The sequence below is a fragment of the Ochotona curzoniae genome, unplaced genomic scaffold (genome assembly GCF_017591425.1).
Source record: "Ochotona curzoniae isolate NIBS_2020 unplaced genomic scaffold, NIBS_Ocur_1.0 contig_2599, whole genome shotgun sequence".
Lineage (NCBI taxonomy): Eukaryota > Metazoa > Chordata > Mammalia > Lagomorpha > Ochotonidae > Ochotona > Ochotona curzoniae.
In genome coordinates, this window is record NW_024465520.1 from 13,309,211 (window position 1) to 13,330,498 (window position 21,288).

The following is a 21,288-nucleotide window of genomic DNA, read 5'->3' on the forward strand; positions in this document are numbered from 1 at the left end:
AGTAAGAAAGCTCTCAGAGTTGTTTAGATTTCGTGAAGTGCAGAGTATGCTCCGCCTTCTCTGTTGCGTTATAGACTCACATAGGAGGGCTGGAATTTCAGCATGGATCTTATTAGTCCTACGCCTGCTCAGACTTTTTTTGGTCTAATTTTCTTCTTATGTAAATGTTCTACATGACGTGGTTGTGACAACACAGGGTCCACCTGCTGGCACCTGTGACTGTACCCTTCCCAAGCTGTAGGCGGATTTTCAAGAACTAAAGGCTAACAGTCTAATAAGACAACTTTACACTGGACGACGTGGTCTTTTATTTTTAGGTCTCAGGAGAAATGGCAAGATGATCTCGCCGCAGTTCTTAAGGGTGGTGTACTGAATTGACCCCATCTTAGCACCATGTGATACAGTACCTGGGCTTCAGTCCCACAGTGTGAAAAAAACCTATGGTAGTACAGGCTCCTTTAAAATCTTTTTAAAATGAGCTGCCACACTCCTGTCTTGAGTAAAACCCATAGATTAAGTCTATGTATGTGTATATATCCAGTGAACAATATGTTGTAAACTTAAAATAGAATTGAAAAAGTAAGTCATTTAGAAATATTTTCCAACTATCAATATAACATTGGATGTATTAAGGACTGGATAGACATTTGAATCAAATTCTAAAGCTAAACATATCTAATCACCTTCTCCCTGCTGTAAGCCTAATTGAGATGGAGAAGATGAACAATAGCTAATATATTAACACTTTGAAAAAAACTCATTTCCCCCAAATTCTGTGTGCTTAACTCAGTTGCAGTCTATATAAGATGAAATTGAAGGACCTCCCAAAATTAATGTCTGATAAATGTTTCCCCATTTTTTAAATGTTTCATATGAAAAAATTTGTATTTCTTTTTTTTCTAATAATCTTACTTAGTTGATTAGTGTACAAAGGGTCAAGGGCTACAGGAAAGTGGGTAATACCATTATTTCCACACTGATATCATTTTTTTTCCCTGCATCTGGGGTCAGGGGAGAACAAAGGGAAAAGCCCCACGCAGCCTCCCTCCCAGGTCCCTGATGTGAGGCACGCTCCAAGGGTCCTGCTCAAGCAGTTTTGATAGTTCAACGGGTCTGAATTGCTGCCAATCTCCCTGTTCCAATCATGATGAAACCAAAAAATTTGTATTTCTATCCCACTGGGTTTAAGCAGTAGTCCAAATCCTGTGTGACTTACTCACAGCTCCAGTAAAAACACTTAAACTTGGAAAGAGACACTCGTTTTCCTATTAACACTTGTCTTCCTACACCCTTGTATTTGAAAAATCATATGATGCTTTTTCACAAAGGTGAAGCTTGCCTTATAAATCACAATAAGAGGGATAACAGGTGAATGAAAATTGAGTATATTTATCTTGCCATAATAATTGTTCAATATAATTTCCAAGAAGCAACATTCAATTAATTTATAACTCTCTTGAACATACTTTAATACATATTCCAGGCATCATTCAAAGTAAAAGTTACATGAAATATTGTCATTTTTCTCTTAATTTTTGAAAAATCTGTTTTGGGAACTGTCATTGTGACACAGTAAGTTAAGATGCAGCCTAGGGACCCGGTGCCATGGCCTAGCAGCTAAAGTCCTCGCCTTGAACGCGCCAGGATCCCATATGGGCATCAGTTCTAATCCCAGCAGCCCCACTTCCCATGCAGCTCCCTGTTTGTGGCCTGGGAAAGCAGTCAAGGATGGCCCAAAGCTTTGGTATCCTGCAGCGGCCATTGTGGTCACTTGGGGAGTGAATCATCGGACAGAAGATCTTCCTCTTTGTCTCTCCTCCTCTGTGTATATACCTGACTTTGCAATAAAAATAAATAAATCTTAAAAAAAAAAAAGATGCAGCTTGCAATGCCAGCATCTCAGATCAGCTGCTTCAGGTCCTGGCAATTCTACTTCATATCCAGCTTGCTATTAATGTGCCTAAGAAAGCAGCAGAGGATGGTCCAGGTACTCAGACCCCTGCTCTCCACACGGAAGGCCCAGGTGGACTTCAGGGCTCCTGGATTCGGCCTGACACATCTGGCTGTTGTAGGAGTGAACTAGAAGAGAGAAGATTTCTTTCTCTCTCTGTCTGTCTCTGTCTCCCTCTCTCTAGTGCTTGTTATTAAATAAATATAATTTTTTTAAAAAAAATCTTTTAAAATTGCACTATCCGACAAAAATCTGTCTCTTTACAAGTCACTATAGTTTTGAAAAGCATTTGGGACTCTGAGAGATTAATTTTAAATACCCAACACTTAAATATCAGTGGGGTTTATTCAAGATGGCCTCCTGCTTTAGAGTTGCCGTGTCGTGAGAAAGCCCAGGTACTGTGGAGACTCCCTCTGGGTGTCAGGCCGTAAGATACCCTGCAGTTAGGGTGTCTTCATTGCCCCGTGCAGACCCGTACCCACAGAGTCCATGGACATGTTGGAATGGCTCTTTCATATTGGGTTTTGGGGCTGTTTATGCAATGGCAATAATAAACAAAATAGCTGCTCACCTGAGTCACCAGAAACCTGGCTGAGCCTGGTGTTTAGATGCCAGACTGCTTGGAGCAGGCTGATGGCTCAGCAGAGAGGTTGCCCGGCGTGGCACTGTGGAGAGAAGCCCTGGAGTGAAGGCTTTGTGTTGGCTTGCTGCCTCATTAGCCTGTTTCATTTTCTGATACCCAGGACGTGTCATGCTTATCATCCCAGATTCCAACATGAGTTAAAATTGGCACGTGTGAAGCGCTGCGCAGTTTGGGCCAGCATTGCAGCACGTGGGATTAAGCCACTGCAGCGTGTATATCGCATGTGGGTGCCGTTTGAGTCCCAGCTGCTCCACTTCTGATCCAGCTCCCTGCTAATGCTCTGGGAGAGCTGTGAAGGATGGCCCAGTGCTGGAACCCCCGGCCCTCAGCTGGGAGACCCAGATAGCGCCTCCTCCTGCAGCGTTTATAGAAGGCACTCAGCAGGTGGAAGACCTTTCTCCGGGTTTCTTTTTTTTTTTTTTTCCTCTCTGCCTTTCAAATAAATTTGTATTAACAGTGCCAATACTATAACTTAGCAATTTTATGTTCCTTGGTATTTCGCTTTCAGGTGAAGCCGCATTTCCCTGTACGTGATCTCTCTTTTCTCCAGAGCAGCCTCAACCAGATGCAGCTGTGGGCAGACACACCTACACGAGCAGGTTAAATTATTAAATATAATTATAAAATAGAGTGTCACTAAAAGCAAATAAAGGATTATTTAGTGCCTTGAACCGGAAAGTGGCGTGACCCGCACAGCTGACTACTGTGAGTAAGATTGAATGAGCCATAATCATCAAAATGACTGAGAATTAAGAAAGAAAATTAATTCCCAGAGGAAATCACTGTAGGTCTCATTATTGCAGGAATGAGATACCTTAGGACTTTAATTAAAAATAATATTTATTCAAAATAAATGAGTGCTGGCAGGTTTCTGCCGAATTCATAATCATGGTTATGCTAAATCTTCTTCTATTAGGGCAGACATCATTAATCTCATTTGAGATGCCCTCCAGTCTGACAGCCTGCACAGCACTGGGGCAGTTTCTTGCAGAATCCTTTTTATCTTCACAAAAGAGTTATAACTCATGCAGATACCTAATGTATAAAGGTCCAGGCAATTAGAGACATCACTCTGAGATCGACACTGGCACTTTATCATGTTAGCAAGTCTCTCATAATGAGCTTGTTCTCAAAAGGAGGCCAAGATCTCAACATTACCATCCAATTAGCAGGGAGTTATTTTATTATTTTATTTACTTACTCCTACCGGTCTTTGTTCCAGAAAAGCATCAGGTGTTTTGATCAAAATTCATAGACTGAGGCCAGGTAAAAGGGGAATTCCGGTAAATCAGTGAGCAGAATGGGACACGGGCCGGAATGAAAGTATAAGAAACGAGGTTAATACTCAGAATGCATCCTGCAAAGCTGGGCCGACACACGTAAGCCTCACGTTTGCCTGCTGCTGGCTGGGTCCCCTGCCAGCCCGAAGCGGTGAATGACTGTGAGAGCTTTGTTCTGTTCCTGCTCGGATCCCTGCTGTTCTTGATGCTGGTGGGTACCTGCCCTAAGTTAGACAGCAAGCCCTTTCCCTCTGGACAGACCCTGTGACCCGGGCATGGGGCCTCCTTGGGAAACAGGGTCTTCGCAGGGGCCCACAAGGGAAGAGGCTCAGGGTGGGTCCTGGATGCAGTGACCCAAGTTTGGATGAGGGAGGGAGGTTTGGATTCAGAGACACGCAGGGAGGAGGCCACGCGATGAGACGGGCAAGCCCTGCAGCCCAGAGACTTGCCATCGTCCTCAAGAAACCACACGAGGCAGCGAAGGCCTCACAGACCATGCGGGCTGGAGCGCTGCCGCATCCGGCCCGCAGACTTGGAGCCCTCAGGACCACATTGCTGTTATTTCAGCCACCAGGTTGTGACACTCAGCAGTAGCATTTCCCAGGCCCTCCTGAAGTGCTTCAACAGGAGTTTGTTGTTTTGTTTTGTGAAGAACTAGAGTATAAACTCAGTGTAAATAGAAATATTTGGAAGGGGAAAAAAGGTACAAAATAATTTTCTAAAAATGTTGTCTAGTAAGCTTTATGGATAACACCTGTGAGGGCACAGTGCTTGCTGACTGGTGACAAGTGTCAAGAAAGCAAATGACTAATCAGAGCAGAACAAATCGGGGATTCTGCCGACTGCACACGATGGACAGGCCTTTGACGTGTTCTGACAGGGATTCCTGCTGTGTGAGGCTGTTAGCACCAACACTGAACAGGGAGGCCGGCTTCAATAAACAAAGACTTGAAAGGCAAGCTTTTAAAAAAAATTATTGATTTTTATCGAAAAGTCAGAAATACAGATAAAGAGAGGCAGATCTTCTATCCATTGATTCACTCCCCAGTGGCCACAGTGGCCGCCGCTGTGCCAATCCAAAGTCAGGAGCCAGGAGCTTCTTCCAGGTCTCCCACGTGGGTGCAGGGTCCCACGGCTTTGGGTCATCCTCGACTGTTTTCCCAGGCCACAGGCAGGGAGCTGGATGGGAAGCAGGGCTGTGGCGACATTAACCAGCACCCATATAGGATCCTGGTGCATACAAGGCAAGGACTTAAGTCACTAGGCTACGGTGACGGACCCTGATAGGCAAGGTTTGAAAAAAAGAAAAAATGTATTTATTTGAAAGGCAGAGTGAGAGAGAAAGAGGAAGAGACAGAGAGAGAGAGATTCCATCAATTGGCTGACTCTTGTAATGGCCGGGGCTGGGTCAAACCGATGCCAGGAGTCAGGTCTCCCAGCGGGTGCGCGGCCATCCTCTGGGCCCTGCTCTGCTCCCTTTCGCAGGCCACGGCGGGGAGCAGTTGGGATGCAAAGCGGCATCCACATGGGAGGCTGGTGTCACAGGCAGAGGCTGTGCCACAAGGCTGGCCCTGAAGAGCAGAAGCCATGAAGATCCCAGGCCGCCTCAGGCTGGCCATGAGAATTAGCCAGGTGCCATCAGGAACTGGCAGACGTGGTTCATGTGTGTGCCGAAACACAATTCACTCATAAACAACGCATCCTGGGCCCGGCAGCGTGGCCTAGCAGCTTGAGTCCCCACCTTGAACGTGCCAGGATCCCATATGGGTGCCAGTTCTAATCCCGGCAGCTCCACTTCCCTTCCAGCTCCCTGCCTGTGGCCTGGGAAAGCAGTTGAGGATGGCCCAAAGCCTTGGGACCCTGTACCCGTGTGGGAGACCTGGAAGAGGTTCCTGGATCCTGGCTTCGGATCGGCATAGCATCGGCCGTTGTGCTCACTTGGGGAGTGAATCATCGGATGGAAGATCTTCCTCTCTGTCTCTCCTCCTCCCTGTATATCTGACTTTCCAATAAATAAATAAATTTTTAAAAAAAGAAAACGCATCCTGCCCCCAGTGACGTGGCGGGGTGAGCAGCCCCATCCCAAAGGCCCAGTGCTGGGAGTCGGGCCGGCTCTCAAGTCTCACCTGCCAACAATGTTGTGTGACATTCAGAGCCCAGCGTGGCTCCTGCTGGGCTGCGGTGCCGCTCTCCTGCCTGAAGATGCACACTCCCAGGTACCGGCCACGTTCAGCCCATGGGCTGGTTTGGTTTGGCCTGCACAGGTATTTTGTTTTTAATTAGTTGTTCATTTTTTACCATGTGGAGATTTCATGTAAAAGTGCCCACTGCCGTGGCGTGGATGTCTGCAGGGCGCTCGTCTGCAGCCAGTAGAGACAGTCCCTTGCTGGCGGGGAGCCATCCGTGGGGTCCCGCCCCGCAGGCTGCACTGCATGCTGAGAGAGAAGGCTCCTCCGAGCATGACCCACCGAGCAGTTCCTCTATGACCCTTAGCTTCCCACTGCGGAAAATGGGTGTGAAAATAGAGCTGTTCTCATTAAGCTCTTTGCAGTACCAGGGGAATTAAAACTTGTGACTTACAGCAGGGCCTGGCACACGGCAGAAATGCAATAAATGCTGTTATTCCGATCATTATTCATTCTTTTTCTAATCATGTTACGTGGTTTCCTCTCCTCACTTTTAAAACACAATTATTTTATTTCTATAAGGGAAACGGAATAACTTTCATGTGTTTCCCAATGCCGGCATAGGGGCATGGTGACACAGCCCACGCTCCCTCCTGCCCGTACCTCCCACCCACCTGCCTCCTTTCTGTGTAACTCTATCTTCAAATAAAAATAAATCAATGTCTGAGAAAGGCAGAGTTTTATAGAGAAGGGAATAGACGAAGAGATAGGAGTCTTCCATCCACTGGCTAACTCTCCGAATGACCACAGTGGCCAGAACTGAGCTGATCAGATACTGGGAGCCAGGAGCTTCTTCCAGGTCTCCTTCATGGATGCAAGTACCCAAGAACTTGAACCATGTTCTGTCTATAAGCAGAGAACTTGATTAGAAATGGAGTAACCACGACATAAACCAGTACCCATGTGGAATGCAAGTGGAGGATTAGCTGGCTATACCACCACACTGGCCCCAAAATAAAATTCAACAGATAGCAAGTGGAAAAAGATCAGTGTTGCTCAAGAGTATACACAAAGACCATAAACAATAGCCAGAACTCAAAATGTCAGTTTTGTCATATAGCTTGCCTTTTTGGTACTCTGTGTATCAGTTCCCACAGATCAGGAAGAATGTATGATGTATGTCTTTCTGAGTCTGGCTTACACTGTTGGAAGTGTTCATCAGTGCAGCCATTATACAAGACAGCATGGAAATTCCTTAGAAATCTGAAAAAGGACCTAGCATATGACCCAGCCATCCCACTGCTGGAACTCTACATAAACGAAGTAAAATCAGCATTCACGGGAATCGTTGGTACATCTATGTTTATTGCAGTTCAGTTCACAATAGCTCAGATATGGAATCCACCCAGATTCCCATCAGTAGATGACCAGATAAAGAAATGTGGTATATAAACTGTATGGAATACTACTCAGCCATTAAAGGAATGGAATTCAGCCTTTGCAACAAAATGGACACAACCCTCACATTTTTGTTTGCCTACCTCTACTGTGTTGGTACCTGTTGTGTGTGTTGTATATATGTTGTGTGTGTAATATGTGTGTCTGTAATATGTGTATTGTGTGTGCATTGTGTGTGTTGTGTCTGTGCTGTGTGTGTATTGTGCCTGTGTTGTGTCTGTGTTGTTGGCTCTGTCTCTACTTAGAGCCCAGAGGTAAAAGGGACAACTGGTCTCCCCTAGGTTAGGAGGTGGGGCCAACAGATGTTACACTTCTGATGTTGATGCACCACCCAGACTGTGGGCCAGACAGCCTGGGTTGCAATCCCAGCTCTGCCTCTTCCTAGAAAGATTGCATTAAGCAAACCACTTAGCTCTCTAATGCCTATGTGTACCCCCAAAATAGCAGTGGAACTGTTGTGAATCAGTGTGCTAGAGTACAAAGGGCTTTTACTTTTATTTGAGAATACCTAGCTGACCATGGCAGTGTGTCCCCAGCAATGTCAGGGCTGGGCTTCCTCCTTTAGGCAGCAGCGCCGTTCCATAATGTGTCCTGCTGTGTCCCATTGCAGGGTAGGTGGAAGGTTCTAAGAGGGGTGAACAGAAGAAAAGCAAGTACAGCTTGGAGCCTCTCTGTCTCTCCCTTATTTTTTTTTTATTCTTATTTTTAAATTTTTCATTTTCTTTGAAAGGTAGGGAGGTAGAGGGAAAGAGCCCTACCACAAGGAGAGATGTTCCATCTGCTGGTTCACTCCCTGGATGCCTGCAACAGCCGGGGCTGAGCCACGCCTAAGCTAGGAGCCCAGAACTCACGAGGTCTCATGTGGAGGCCCAGGTGCCTGAGCCCTCACCTGCTTCCCCCGCGGTGCGCCTTTGCGGAAAGCACGATAGCTAAGGCTCAGATCGGGCAGCCCGTGTGAGATGTCAGCATCTGGAGCAGTGACTTACCTGCTGTACTGCGTGGCTGCCACTCTTCCTTGTCATTTGCCCCCAAATATAAACCTGGAGTAGCTGTATAGCTTGCAAGGCCTCACACAGTTGCTGTATTCTCTGTGGCTTCTAGAAGTTAAAAACAGTTCTTTCTCAGTGCAGTCAGTCCTACCATTTTAAATAGGACTGGTCTCTGAGCACTTGAAGGAGAGCTGGACGGATGCCCACTCCTAATGTTTTCCAGAATACTCTGATCTACTGCACAGACAGCTTGAACTCTTTCTAAAATCTTATCAAGTATTGAAAATAAAGCAGCACTTTAGACAGCTGCCATAAACTGCTTCGGAGAACAGGTGACCTCAATAGCCTTTTTTTTTAAAGATTTATTTTTATTATTATTATTATTTTTATTGGAAAGGCAGATATACAGAGAGGAGAGACAGAGAGGAAGATCTTCCGTCCGATGATTCACTCCCCAAGTGAGCGCAACGGGCCGATACTATGCCGATCCGAAGCCTGGAGCCTCTTCCGGGTCTCCCACACAGGTGCAGGTTCCCAAAGCCTTGGGCCATCCTCGACTGCTTTCCCAGGCCACAGGCAGGGAGCTGGAAGGGAAGCGGGGCTGCCGGAATTAGAACCGGCGCCCATATGGGACCTCGGACGTGCAAGGCGAGGACCTTTAACCACTTGCGCCACCGTGCCGGGCCCCTCAGTAGCCTTTTGTGACAAACTTTTCTACCATTCATCCTGCTTCCTGTTCTACATGTGAAAACTTTTTTTTTTTTTAAGAAGAACCATGTATTGCAATAAGGCATTTCTTCCATAGAGTGTATCACAGGCAGCAGCTACTGCCAAAGGGCTGACTCATGATGAAAACCCTCCTTGTCTGCTTGGAGCAGATGCCCTGTCGTGGAGTGTCCGGATTGGATACTCCGCTCCAGCTCCTCGCTCCAGTTTCCTGCCAGTGCAGACCGTGGCAGGAAGTGATGATGATGGCTCAGGTAAGCAGGTCCCTGTCACCCTGCTTGGTTTCCATTCTTGTCTCCCTGCCCTGGCCCCATTCTACCTAGATGTGGGCATTTGGTGACTGTGATCTATTGCTCATATCTCTATCTATCTTTTTATTTGTCTTCCTTTCTCTCTCTCTCTCCGTAACCCCCGAGTGTCTTGCCTCTCTCAGCATACATATTTATTAACAATCTCTGGCTCAGCCTAGCATCTGCAGCAGGTCTTGGTTTCCTCCACTGTTCCCTGGCGTCCTCGCCCTCTCTGGCCTTCCAGCACTGTAACAGAACATTCTTCTGCTTCTCTCCTATGAACTTTCTCTGCCGCATGAACGCTGGGGCCCTCACTGCAAGGCCTGCAGCTCCCCACCTTTCACAGTGTCCCAGAGAACAGCTGTCAGAGGACTGGGCCGACACCTCACTGGCAGGAAGATGAAGCAGCAAATAGAAGATGCATCGTATATAAGTTAGAGAACAGGTGTCATATACAACTTTTTTAATGTGAAAAATTGAAGAAATAATGACTGTTCTGTTATTGTACATGTCCCCAAATTACCTAATCTTAGAAACCTCCATGTCTCTGTTTTTGACTGTGTCATGGAGGTCTATTCATGTCCAAATAACCTAAGTATCTCCTAAAAGCTCAGTAATTTTTAAAGAATATAGTGCACAAAAAGTTTTTAAAAATTGTAGGGCTGACATTGTGGCATGACCAGTTAAGCCACTGCTCACAATTCCAGCCTTCTGTATTGGAGTGCCCTGGTTCCCATCCAGCTTCCTGCTTTTGCATGTAGGAATCAGCAGAGTGGCTCTAATCCTCGGGCCCCTGCCAGCCATGTAAGAGGCTGGGACTGCTTCCTGACTCCTGGCTTCAGCCTGGCGCAACCTTGGCTGGTGGGGTCATTCCATTTGGGAAGTGAGCTACCAAAAAATGTTATGTCTCTGTCTCCAACTCTCGCTGTGTGTGTGTGTGTGTGTGTGTGTGTGTGTGTGTGTGTGTGTGTGTGTGTCCCTCTCTGTGTCATTCTGCCTTTCAAAATAAATGCATATATCTCTTTTAAAGTTTTTGTTATACCATCCTTAGGCAGCCCCAGCACAGCAGCATTTCACACACCTTGGGAGGAAATCAAATACTGCCACGAGAGTCTCCTGATCCAGCCAGAGTTTCAAGAACTACTACTTTTCCTTCAGAGCAACTTTCCAACACCCAGCTGTCCAGTGACAGGCCTCTTCTAATGGGGCTGGGGAGGCTCTTTTCTGCAAAGGGCCATTTGGATGTCTGAAACGTCATTCACAGGCCATGCAAAATGGTCAGCTCAAAAATTTAATCAGTGTATTAAATCTCAAGTCTCACTGTCAGTGGCCAGACCTGATTTTAGGGTCTTCTACATCCCGGGCTGGACAGTCCCACTCCTGCAGGCCATGTGGTACACTATGAGATGGAAATAAGCAACTTCCCTGAGCTAGTGCATGGCACAGTGCCCGAGAGATGTACAATAATTGTTTCTCTCCACACCTGCCCCATGGTCCCTTGTGAGTTGGCTGTGCTCCCTTGCTCCTCAAGGATGCTGTGCACTGTTTAAAACAAGGGGATTAAGACCAGGAAACCAAGCATGTTGAATTCACTGTGGTAAACTTGCTTGTCATGACCCAGCACTCGTGGGTCTTAGCAATAGCTAAACCAAAAGCCCAGCACTTAAGAGCCAGTCTATTTCCTGTTACAGGCAGTTAAGAAATATTTTCAGAATTGTTTTGAAAATTCTGCAGGCCATGCCGCCAGGCCCGAAAATTCTGCAGGGCTGAGACAATGCATTGGCAGACTTCATTGTTGAAAAGTTGCTGCTAGAGTGCAAGCTGCAAGAGGCCAGGGCATGCCTTGTCCTCACCCCTTACTCTAGGCACCCGGGATATAATTGGTCTCAACAAATACTGGATGAAATAATGCAGGAAAAACACATGGACTCACTGACATTTTACATTCATGGTGTTGTAGTAGAATTTGTAGGGTTGGCTTGGGTCTCAAGCATTTCTCTGTGCTTAACTTGGCCAGTGTCCTGCAGGTGAAACCTAAGCCGTAGTGTGGTGTTTGACCTATCACACGAAGGGTGCTGGAAGTGGTTCCTTCGGTTTTTACAGGGCAGGAAAGTAGGTGATGAGAATGCAAGCTTGTAGGAAGAGAGCAGGGTTTGAACTGAGAGGACAGCCATCACCTTCAGGGTGTTCCATCAGCTTTTTCAAAAGTCATTCAGTACATGTTAGTATACAAAGCTTCTGTACGAGCTGAGAAGTGCTTCCCACAGCACATCCAACTGAGGCAGCGTTAGGATCCTGAGTGATTTGTACTTGCCCTGCATGCTCCCTCTCTCTGAAGGAGAGGTCCATGGTACAATGGCATCACACAGCAGGCATGGTTCCTTTGACCCAGGCACTGACCTGGAATCCTCTTTCGGTATGCATCCACCGAGTCTGCTTGGAGCTTCCCAGCCAGACCTGCACATCCCACTGTTCACTGCATGCCCCTGGACCACTCACGTGGCTCAGCTCTGCCCCCTTAACACACCACCTTATCTGTGCTGCTCACCTCCAGCCTGCTCGCACAGGAACATGCGCTCCAGGCAGGTGGAGATTGTCTCAGGGTAGTAGTCCCAACCCAGCATAGGCACTCAGACTAGGTAAAACAGATTTGACTTTCTTCGAATTCATTCCCGTGGCATTTCATCCTTTTTGCGTTTGGGTCAGCTGTCATCCAGCATCCTTCAGTGTGACCCGTGGTCCAGTGCTCCTGCGACCCGCTGTGTGAAGCATGGTCATCTGCTTGCCTCCCTGTCTCCCTGACATGATGCTGAGGGACATCTCTGCCTGACCAAACTCTCGTGAGGATTCGGGGAGACAACGCACACGGAGCACCTGCAATGGAGCCTGACAGACAGCAACATGTTATTTATAGTGACTTTAAAAGTTTATTTATTTATTAAAATATTTATTTTGCTAGAAAATCAGAGTTACAGAGAGAGGGGGAGAGACAGATCTTTCATCCACTGGTTCATTCCTCAAATAGCAACAAATGGCCATGCTAAGCAGATCTGAAGCAGAAAACTAGGAAATTCTTCCTAGTCTCCCACATGGGAGTCCCGAGGTCTTGGGCCATCCTCTGCTGCTTTCCCAGGCCGTAAGCAGGGAGTTGGGTCAGAAGTGGAGCAGTCAGGACTAGAACAAGCACACATATGGGATGCTAGCACTGCAGGAGGAGGGTTAGTCTACTATGCCACGGTACTAGCCCAAACCTTTATGAGAAATGCCAAGCCAGCAGAGAACAGAGGGTTCAGAGGGAGAAAGAAGAGTCTTCCATGCGCTTGTTAGTCCCCAAATGCCCTCAATATGCAGGGCTGGGATGGATCCAAGCTAGGAGACCTGAACTCCATCCAGGTTCCCATGCAGGTGGCCTTGAAGCATCAGGTGTTGCCTCCTAGAATGTGCAGGAGTGGGAAGCCGCACAGTCCTAGTCAAGACTCGAGCCACACGCCCTCAGGTGGAATGCAGTCACAGCAAGCAGTGGCTTTCCTCAGGGCAATGAACCCTTTGTGCCACACCCCGGCTACTGTGTACTTGAGCAGAGTCTGCACCTCCCCTCAGCCCTGCTGTGGGTCCCTGCTTGCTCTTCATCCGCTTCCAACCCATCCCTTCTTTCAGTTCCCACCTCTTTCTCACTGTGACGTCGACAGCACTGATTTTAAAAATCCACAGAAACCTGGGAACACATTATTGTGGGTGTTTCTGAATGAGATTAACATGGGAGACAAGCAGGTTGGGAGAGATGACCCAGCATCAGTGTCAGGAGCAGTCCACAGTCAGCTGGGCGCATGGAGAGAATTAATGCAGAGGACGAATCTATCTTTTGCTTTGAGGGCTGGGCCATGGCTCCACGCCTTCCTTAAATGTCAGCTGCTGATCCTTGAACTCCAGGATTTAAACCTGTGACTTCCCTCGGCTGGGACTCAAGCCGTCAGCCTCAAACAGTTACACCTTCAGTTTCCCTTGGACTGAGCCCGGCCACAGGCATCCCAGGGTCTCCAGCTACGGGTCTCCTGCGGATGACCCATTACGGGGTCTCTCAAACATTTATCATGACTCTGCTTTCAGACCTCCAGGGAGCTCTTTGACTATCTTGTGTCTGGACCCACTTTCATGCTTTTAGCAAAATGATTCCAAGAAGAATTTGCATGTAAACAAGAGGGGGAAATTTTTCACCATTTTATTTGGCCTTAGTCCAGTTCTATTTTATTGCTATCATTTATCATAGCACTTCCCCTGGTTCTATTTTTATCAAGTGTGCCCCCTTAATATCTGGTGGTTATACTATCACAAAGTAATTTCAAGTCTTGTAAAACAATTTGTCGGCCTTGAAACTGAGAAATTCTCTAGTATGTATATGCTGAGTTTTATCCTGAGTCCAGAGTAATAGAAAAGATCCTATTTCCTGGAAGGGCTGTGTGTCTCTTATCCGAGGCAGCGGTCTGTCCTCACTCATGCCACCAGCGCTAAGGAGCCTGCCAGAGGACGTGGCTGGAGGTGGAGGAGACAGAGTCCATGGATTAGATTTCCAGCTCCCAAAATAGCCTGTGAGTATTCCTGCCACCTCCGAATCAGGCCTCCCTGCTTCTCCCTCTGGCAGGCTGCCCCCTTCCTGGCCTGGCCCCAGAGGCTCTGATGAGCCGTGAGTGGCACTCACGTGGCAGGCCCCTAGAGAGGTTAGCGGGGCCGCTGAAGGAAGAGTGGACATGCAAAATGTAATCATCCACCTGCAAGCGATGGCATCCCAAATGGGCACCTGGTTCATGTCCGGCTGCTCCACTTCCCCATCCAATTCCCTGCCTGCGGCCTGAGAGAGCAGTGGAGGATGACCCAGATCTTTAGGATCTTGCACTCAGATGGGAAACCAGAAGAAACTCCTGGCTCCTGGTGTCAGATCCACTCAGCTGTGGCTGTTGTAGCCATTTGGGAAGTGGACCAGTGGGTGGAAGATCTTTCTCTCTCTCTCCTCTCTACAAATCTGCTTTTTCAATAAAAATAAACACTTTTAAAAATAATAGTAAAAAAATCACATCACAATAGAATTTTAGATGGAGATGGCTGCTTGTCCAGGCCTAGTAGTAGCTCAGTCTTGCTCAGTTAGCTTAAGGGATGCCTCTGAGAGATGCTGAAGACATTTCAGCCTTGGGAAACACAGCTTCGGTTTCAAACTCAGAAAAGGCAAGTAAAAACTTATTTTCTTCAAGAATGGAGTGCACTCTCTGCTAACTGCTCTCAAAAACTTTCTGCATACTTTGATACTATCATGCATAGCTTTTGGCCAACCACTGAAGCATGTTTCGGTTCCATGCCGACCCTTCTCCATTTTCCCAAAAAGAGACCTAAAGGGGTCGGTACCGAGGGCCGACTGCCTAAGAACACAAAGAGGATAGTCTTATGTTTTTCTTCTTGAAGCCCTGACAAGCCATCGTGTCCCTCCACAGGCTTGGTGAACCCTCGCCAGGCTTCTCCCGGCCACTGTGTTGATTGTGGTTGCCATGACAGCGGTGCCGTGCTCCCCGCCTGCCTTGGTGACGTCACAGACCGCCGTCCAATAGGAAGGCGGCTCTGTGTCCTCGCCCCGCCTTTCCCAGCAGGCCCCGCCTGCGCGGCCGGGAGCTCTGCGACGACGGCGCTCCGGCGGTAAGCTCCGTCCGCGGCCGCGGCGACTTCCACCGATTTCCAACCTGAGCGCCTGTGGCCGCCGAGACAGAGCCACGATGTTCAGGATGCTGAGCAGCAGCTTCGAGGACGACCCCTTCTTCTCGTGAGTGCCGGAGCTGCGGTGGCTGCCGAGGGCACAGAGCGAGGAGGGCGGGTGGGATTTGGGGGTGACCCGGAGGAGGACCGGGAGGAGGCTGTGGGGCAACGAATAGGAGGCTGTGGGGGTGACGGATAGGAGGTTGTGAGAAGGACCGGGAGGAGGTTATAGGGTGACGGATAGGAGGCTGTGGGGGTGACGGGGACTGGGGGAGGAGGCTTGGTGACTGGGGAGGCGGGGTGACCGGGAGGAGGCTGTGGGGAGCTGGAGTGACCGGGGGAGGCTGTGAGGAAGACCGGGGGGGCGGGTGACGGAGGAGGCTGGGGTGACCGGGAGGCTGGGGTGACCGGGAGCTGCGAGGTACGGAGGGTTATAGGGTGACGGATAGGAGGCTGTGGGGGAGACCAGGAGGAGGACTGGCGGGGAGGAAGGCTGTGAGGTGACCGGGAGGAGGCTGTGGGGTGACCGGGAGGAGGCTGTGGGGTGACCGGGAGGAGGCTGTGGGGTGACCGGGAGGAGGCTGTGGGGTGACCGGAAGGAGGCTGCGAGGTGACCGGGAGGAGGCTGTGGGAGATACCGGGAGGAGGCTGTGGGGTGACCGGGAGGAGGCTGCGAGGTGACCGGGAGGAGGCTGTGGGGTGGCCGGGAGGAGGCTGTGGAGTGACCGGGAGGAGGCTGTGGGGTGGCCGGGAGAGGCGGTGAGCTCACACGCCCGCGATGCTCGCGCTCCCGGCCGAGTTCCCGAGTCGGTCGGGTGCTGCAGGTGGCCGTGGCTGCCTGCCAGGATCCTCTCCACTCCCGGGATATCGGATCTCAGTGGTGTCCGATGATAGCCCCTTGTTCCAGGTGAGGGAGGGTGCGTCCTTGACAGCGCCTCACTCCCTGGTTGCTGTGATGGTCCTCACCCGCGGGGCCCTGCTGGTTTCCTTGGCTTGCTGCGTCTACAAAGTTGGCCTTGTTTGCCGTGGCCCTCTTCCGTCAGCAGCCCAGGACGGGTGCTGTAGCACCTCAAGGGAACAGGTGCAACTACCGGGAGAACAGGTCCCACCAACATCTTGTGATGCCCTGGGAACAGAAGTTAGCCTCACCCTCCTAGTTTCCTGGTGTTTTGTTTTCTTCAAAAAGCATCATCTTCTGGCTATTATATAAAGGACATGGAATAATTTAGTTGGATTCCCCAAGATAGCAAATTTTGTGAAAATTCTTTGCCAATTTGTTGTGCCAAGTTGGATTTGGATTTTTGTGTCCCAGTTTATTTCTTTTATGTAGCTTTTAACTAGCTTCTAGCAAACTCAGTATGATTTGTCAGTGCCATTCTAAGAACGTAATGGTACTCCCCAAATCTCTCCTCCATGGTTGATTTTGATCCCTTAGAATTCTGCATGCAACTTGAAGATCATTTTTTTCTCTTTTAAAAAATAGCAATTTTAAATTTTTATAGCAGAGCAAATTTTATGTATTTCGTATGTGTGGTTATAAGTGCATAATGAGATTTTCCACCATACCCTGCTTCTTTTTTAATTTTTTTGATTACATATTTTCAGCTTGCTTTATACTCATAAACTTAATCCTCCACTAATCAAACAAGTAGTAAGTGAAAAAAAAATTGTTCCTCAGGGGGTGTAGACAAAGGATAAAAACAATAGGCAAATCTCAAAATCTCGATTTCACTGATATATTTTTTGCGCCCTTTATATTAGCTATCACAAATCAGGGGAAATGTGGATTTGTCATTTTGAGACTGGCTTATTTCACTAAGCATAATGGGAGGTAAAAGTTCACTCCACAGTCTACTACAGATTTTTTTCATTGTTTTTAAGGAAAAAAAAGTTACCTTGGTTTAAATATACTAGTACCAATTCAAAAGCAAAATTTTATAATTTTCTCTTTTAAAAACCCCTGAGATGAGACTAAATATATCCAGTTGAGTTGAGGTCTTGAAGTGGTTCTTATGCAGATGTGAATGAGCATAGAGAGTAACACTTAAGACCACATGACAGAATTTTTTAATTGTGTTATCTGCTGGATTATATCAAAAGGAGCAATGGGCTTAAGTAAACTGTGAATATGTAATTAGGATCTTCTTTAAAACCTCAAGCAGAAGTGTAATTGAAACTCTGGGGTGACACTTTCTGAGTAAAGGTAGTGACCCCAAGGTCAGGGTCAGGAATAGTAACAGACCATAGTCGTAGTCACACATCAAAGTGCACTCTGCCTGGAATGTAAAAGGCCATCAGTTACATCCGTCATCACCAGCATGGCCTTCTTCAGACACGGCAGCAATGGGCACATTGGAGATGAAATGATTGCACTTGGTCATTTCTTTCTTCACAATTAATTATAAATAAAGACTTGGGGGTACAGGAGAAAGAGTGTGGGTTTATACCCATTTTAGGTAATTTGTCACTTTTTTTTAACCCCAACTCCAAACAAAACAAGTATCCCTTATTTAATTGAATTGAAACATAGGGGATTCATAAAAATGACAAACTAAATTATCCGTACCGCTTGGGGATGCAGAAGGGAGGTGGGACACGTAGCCCATGCCTGCCGCCATCTTTTATGTAAACATTGTTCCTGTTGGCTTCCGCAGTGGGTAGTTACATGGAAAGAATTCAGTAAATATTTTTCTTAATAATGATCTGGCATGCTTTATGACTTGTAGTTAAGTCACCATTGAGTTGATTGCGTTCAGAAAATGTTATTGTTGATGTTGACATTTAAGATTTATTTTTCGTTGGAAAGGCAGCATTACGGAGAAAAGGATAGAAAGAGATCTTACATTGTGTGCAGGGGCCCAAGCGCTTAGGCCATTCTACACTGCTTTCCCAGTCCAGAAGCAGGGAGGTGGATTAAAAGTCAAGTGGAGCTGCTGGAACTCAAACCTATGCCCATAGAGGGATTCCCACACTGTAGGCAGAGGATTAGCCTAGCACACTGCCACACCAGCCCCAATGTTGACATGTTCTGATTACAACATTGCTGCTTTCTAACAAATCCGTGAGTTCACAATCAAGCATAATCATTATAGGTTCACTGTACTCTTACCGGTTATTCAAAAGTTGATAGACAAATATAATTTGGGGGATTTAAATTTAGAAATATTGAGACTGATAATCCTTACTCAATTTGTGAAATGCTTAAGAATGTTGAGTTAACAATTATTAAAATTTATAGAATTCAGAGAACTGTTATATTTTCCTAACAGTGTATGTTGAAATGTTTCATTGAAAAACTAAAGATACTTTAAAAATTATACTTGAAAATTTATGTGTTCATGTTTGATATATTTTTTTTTAATTGGCATCATCTCTCTAAGCTGAGGTTGTTTCTGTGAAAAAATTCGCATTACGTATTTAGACATACCTTCTTGAGTAATGCTTGGTTAAAAATAAAGCTAAAGTGGGTACCTTCTGGGCCTAGTGCAATGGCTCATTTAGCTCATCCTCTCTTTACTAGCACCAAGATTCCATATGAGTGCTGGTTCCGTGTCCCAGCTGCTCCATTTCCCATTCAGGTTCCTGCTTGTGGCCTGGGAAAGCAGTGAAGGATGGTCCAAAGCCTTGGGACCCAGCACCTGTGTGGGGGACCAGTAAGAAGCTCCCGGCTCCTGGCTTTGACTCAGCTCTGCTCTGGCTGTTGCTGCTATTTCGGGAGTGAACCAGTGGATGGGGAGATCTTTCTGTCTCTCCTTCTCTTTGTAAATCTGCCTTTCCAGTAAAAATAGATACATCTTTAACAGAAAATAGAAGAGTTGACACCTCCTGGCATGTGGTTTTCTGAAGAATACTTCTTCTCAGCCTGGCACGGTAGCCTAGTGGCTAAAGTCCTTGCCTTGCATATGCCAGGATCCCATATAGGTACCAGTTTGTGTCCTAGCCTCCCCACTTTCCATCCAACTCCCTGCGTATGGCCTGGAAAAACAGTAGAGGATGACCCAAAGCCTTGGGAACCTGTGCCCACCTGGGAGATCCGGAAGAAGCTCCTGGCTCCTGGCTTGGATCTGCCCAGCTCTGGCCATTGCAGCCACTTGGGGAGTAAATCAGTGGACAGAGGATCCTCCTCTCTGTCTCTCCTCCTCTGTATATCTGACTTTCCAAGAAAAATAAATAAATCTTTTTAAAAAAAATACTTTCTCACACTTGGATCTGTTTAAGAATATATACATATATATATGAGATTGGTCCTACAGCACAGCAGTTAAAATGCCACTTAGGACACCTAAATAGCATATTACAGTGGCTGAGTTCCAGTCCTGACTTGGCTCCCAATTCCAGCTTCCCGCTAATCTGTGCTGTGGGAGGCAGCAGGTGGCAGCTTAAGTCGTTGAGTCTCTGCCAGCTACATGATTGAGGTCCTGGCTGCAGCCTTGGCCCAACCACATCTATTTCTAGCTTCCAGGAGTGAACCAGCAAATTGGAGATCTGTGTATGTGCCTGTATATGGGCACCTGTGCATGAGGCACCTCTCTGCCTCATATACCTAAAATAAAAATTAATATGGAATATGTAGTTAAATATGTGTGTATAGACATGACAGTTGAAGTTAAAATGATTTTGATATACATAAAGAATATCAAATTTTTAGTAGAAGAACTTAAATATGTGTAGTGATTCAGAATTTTCTTTTTTTTTTTTGTAAAGATTTATTTTTATTACTTTTTATTGGAAAGGTGGATATACAGAGAGGAGAGACAGAGAGGAAGATCTTCCGTCCAATGATTCACTCCCCAAGTGAGCGCAACGGCCGATGCTATGCCGATCCGAAGCCAGGAGCCTCTTGTGAGTCTCCCACGCGGGTGCAGGGTCCCAAAGCTTTGGGCCATCCTCAACTGCCTTCCCGGGCCACAGGCAGGGAGCTGGAAGGGAAGCGGGGCCGCCGGGATAGAACCGGCGCCCATATGGGATCCCTGGCATGCAAGGCAAGGACCTTAACCACTGCGCCACCGCGCAGGGCCCCAGAATTTTCTACTTGATACAGAAACTGAATCTTTAGAGCTACTGAAAAATTCTGGTCAGGCAAGCCTGCAAACAGTGGTTCTATTACCACTACAACTTTGGGTATTGAAGACTCAGAACAGACTGGACAAACCTACCAGCCTTATTTCTAATGAATTATTTTGCTGAAAGCACTTACTGTCTCAGGTGCACATCGTGTGTGATGACTAGTCTGAGATCCAATCTGCCAGGCAAAGAAGGGCATTCCAAAAGTTTATGGGAAAAGAAGGTTAGAGATGTTTATTCTGGTGCAAAAACAATGAAATTCATGCATGCGTTGTCATGTATGCTTGCCTTTACCATTTCAAGGATCCTTGTATGTTTACAGTGTGTTACTACCGCATCTCCTTGCTCTCAGCTGCAGCTTAAAATTGCATTTCTATAGGTTGAAGTTTAAAACATTTTACAATTACGTACTTATTCTGTCCTTTGGAAGTGTAGTTGGTTGTTAAAGGACGTCACTTTGACCCATCTGTTGAGTTAAAAGTGAATGCATTTCATGTACAAATCATGCTTCAACTGTTGTCTTTATTGAGAGCATTCTTCTAATAATAGGAAATAAGACAGGAGCATCTTGTGAGGGAAGTTTTAAGCTTTCAAAATTATCTACATAATTTGTTTCAGATGTGTGTTCTGAGGTGGAATTTTCAGCAAGATGTCATAGTTTGTAACTAATATTCCGTCACATGTATCTTTCATCCTCAGCACTTAATAAAGATAAATTGAGAATATTCACCTAATTTATTGATTTTTATTGATACCTACAATGTCAGAAAACATTTCAGTAGCAGAATGATGGACTTCACCAAACCCATTATCCTTCTATAACTTGGCAGACTCAATGCAGGACAAAACCTAAACAGAGAATATTAAGACCAAAAGGGCATAAGATGACTGCTTATGTGAACAAATTGGATGATATTTAGGCTAAAGAAAGGGGTAATGAAATAAGAGACACGAGGGTTTAGAAAAATGCTGTAGCAAAGAAGTACAATGCAATTGGTAAGTAACTGAATGAAACTGTTGGTGAT

The 21,288-nt window shown here is 46.7% G+C and overlaps 1 protein-coding gene across 4 annotated transcripts in view; it reads left to right on the plus strand.

Moving 5' to 3' along the window:
- The first annotated feature begins 14,975 nt into the window (after positions 1-14,975).
- Positions 14,976-21,288, plus strand: part of MLF1 (myeloid leukemia factor 1) — a 31,024-nt gene continuing 24,711 nt past the window's right edge. For all 4 annotated transcript variants that reach the window (XM_040974858.1, XM_040974859.1, XM_040974860.1 and 1 more), the window contains exon 1: positions 14,976-15,266. In XM_040974858.1, coding sequence (XP_040830792.1) covers positions 15,220-15,266 — 47 coding nt within the window. In that variant the 5' untranslated portion in view covers positions 14,976-15,219. The remainder of the gene's footprint in view (positions 15,267-21,288) is intronic.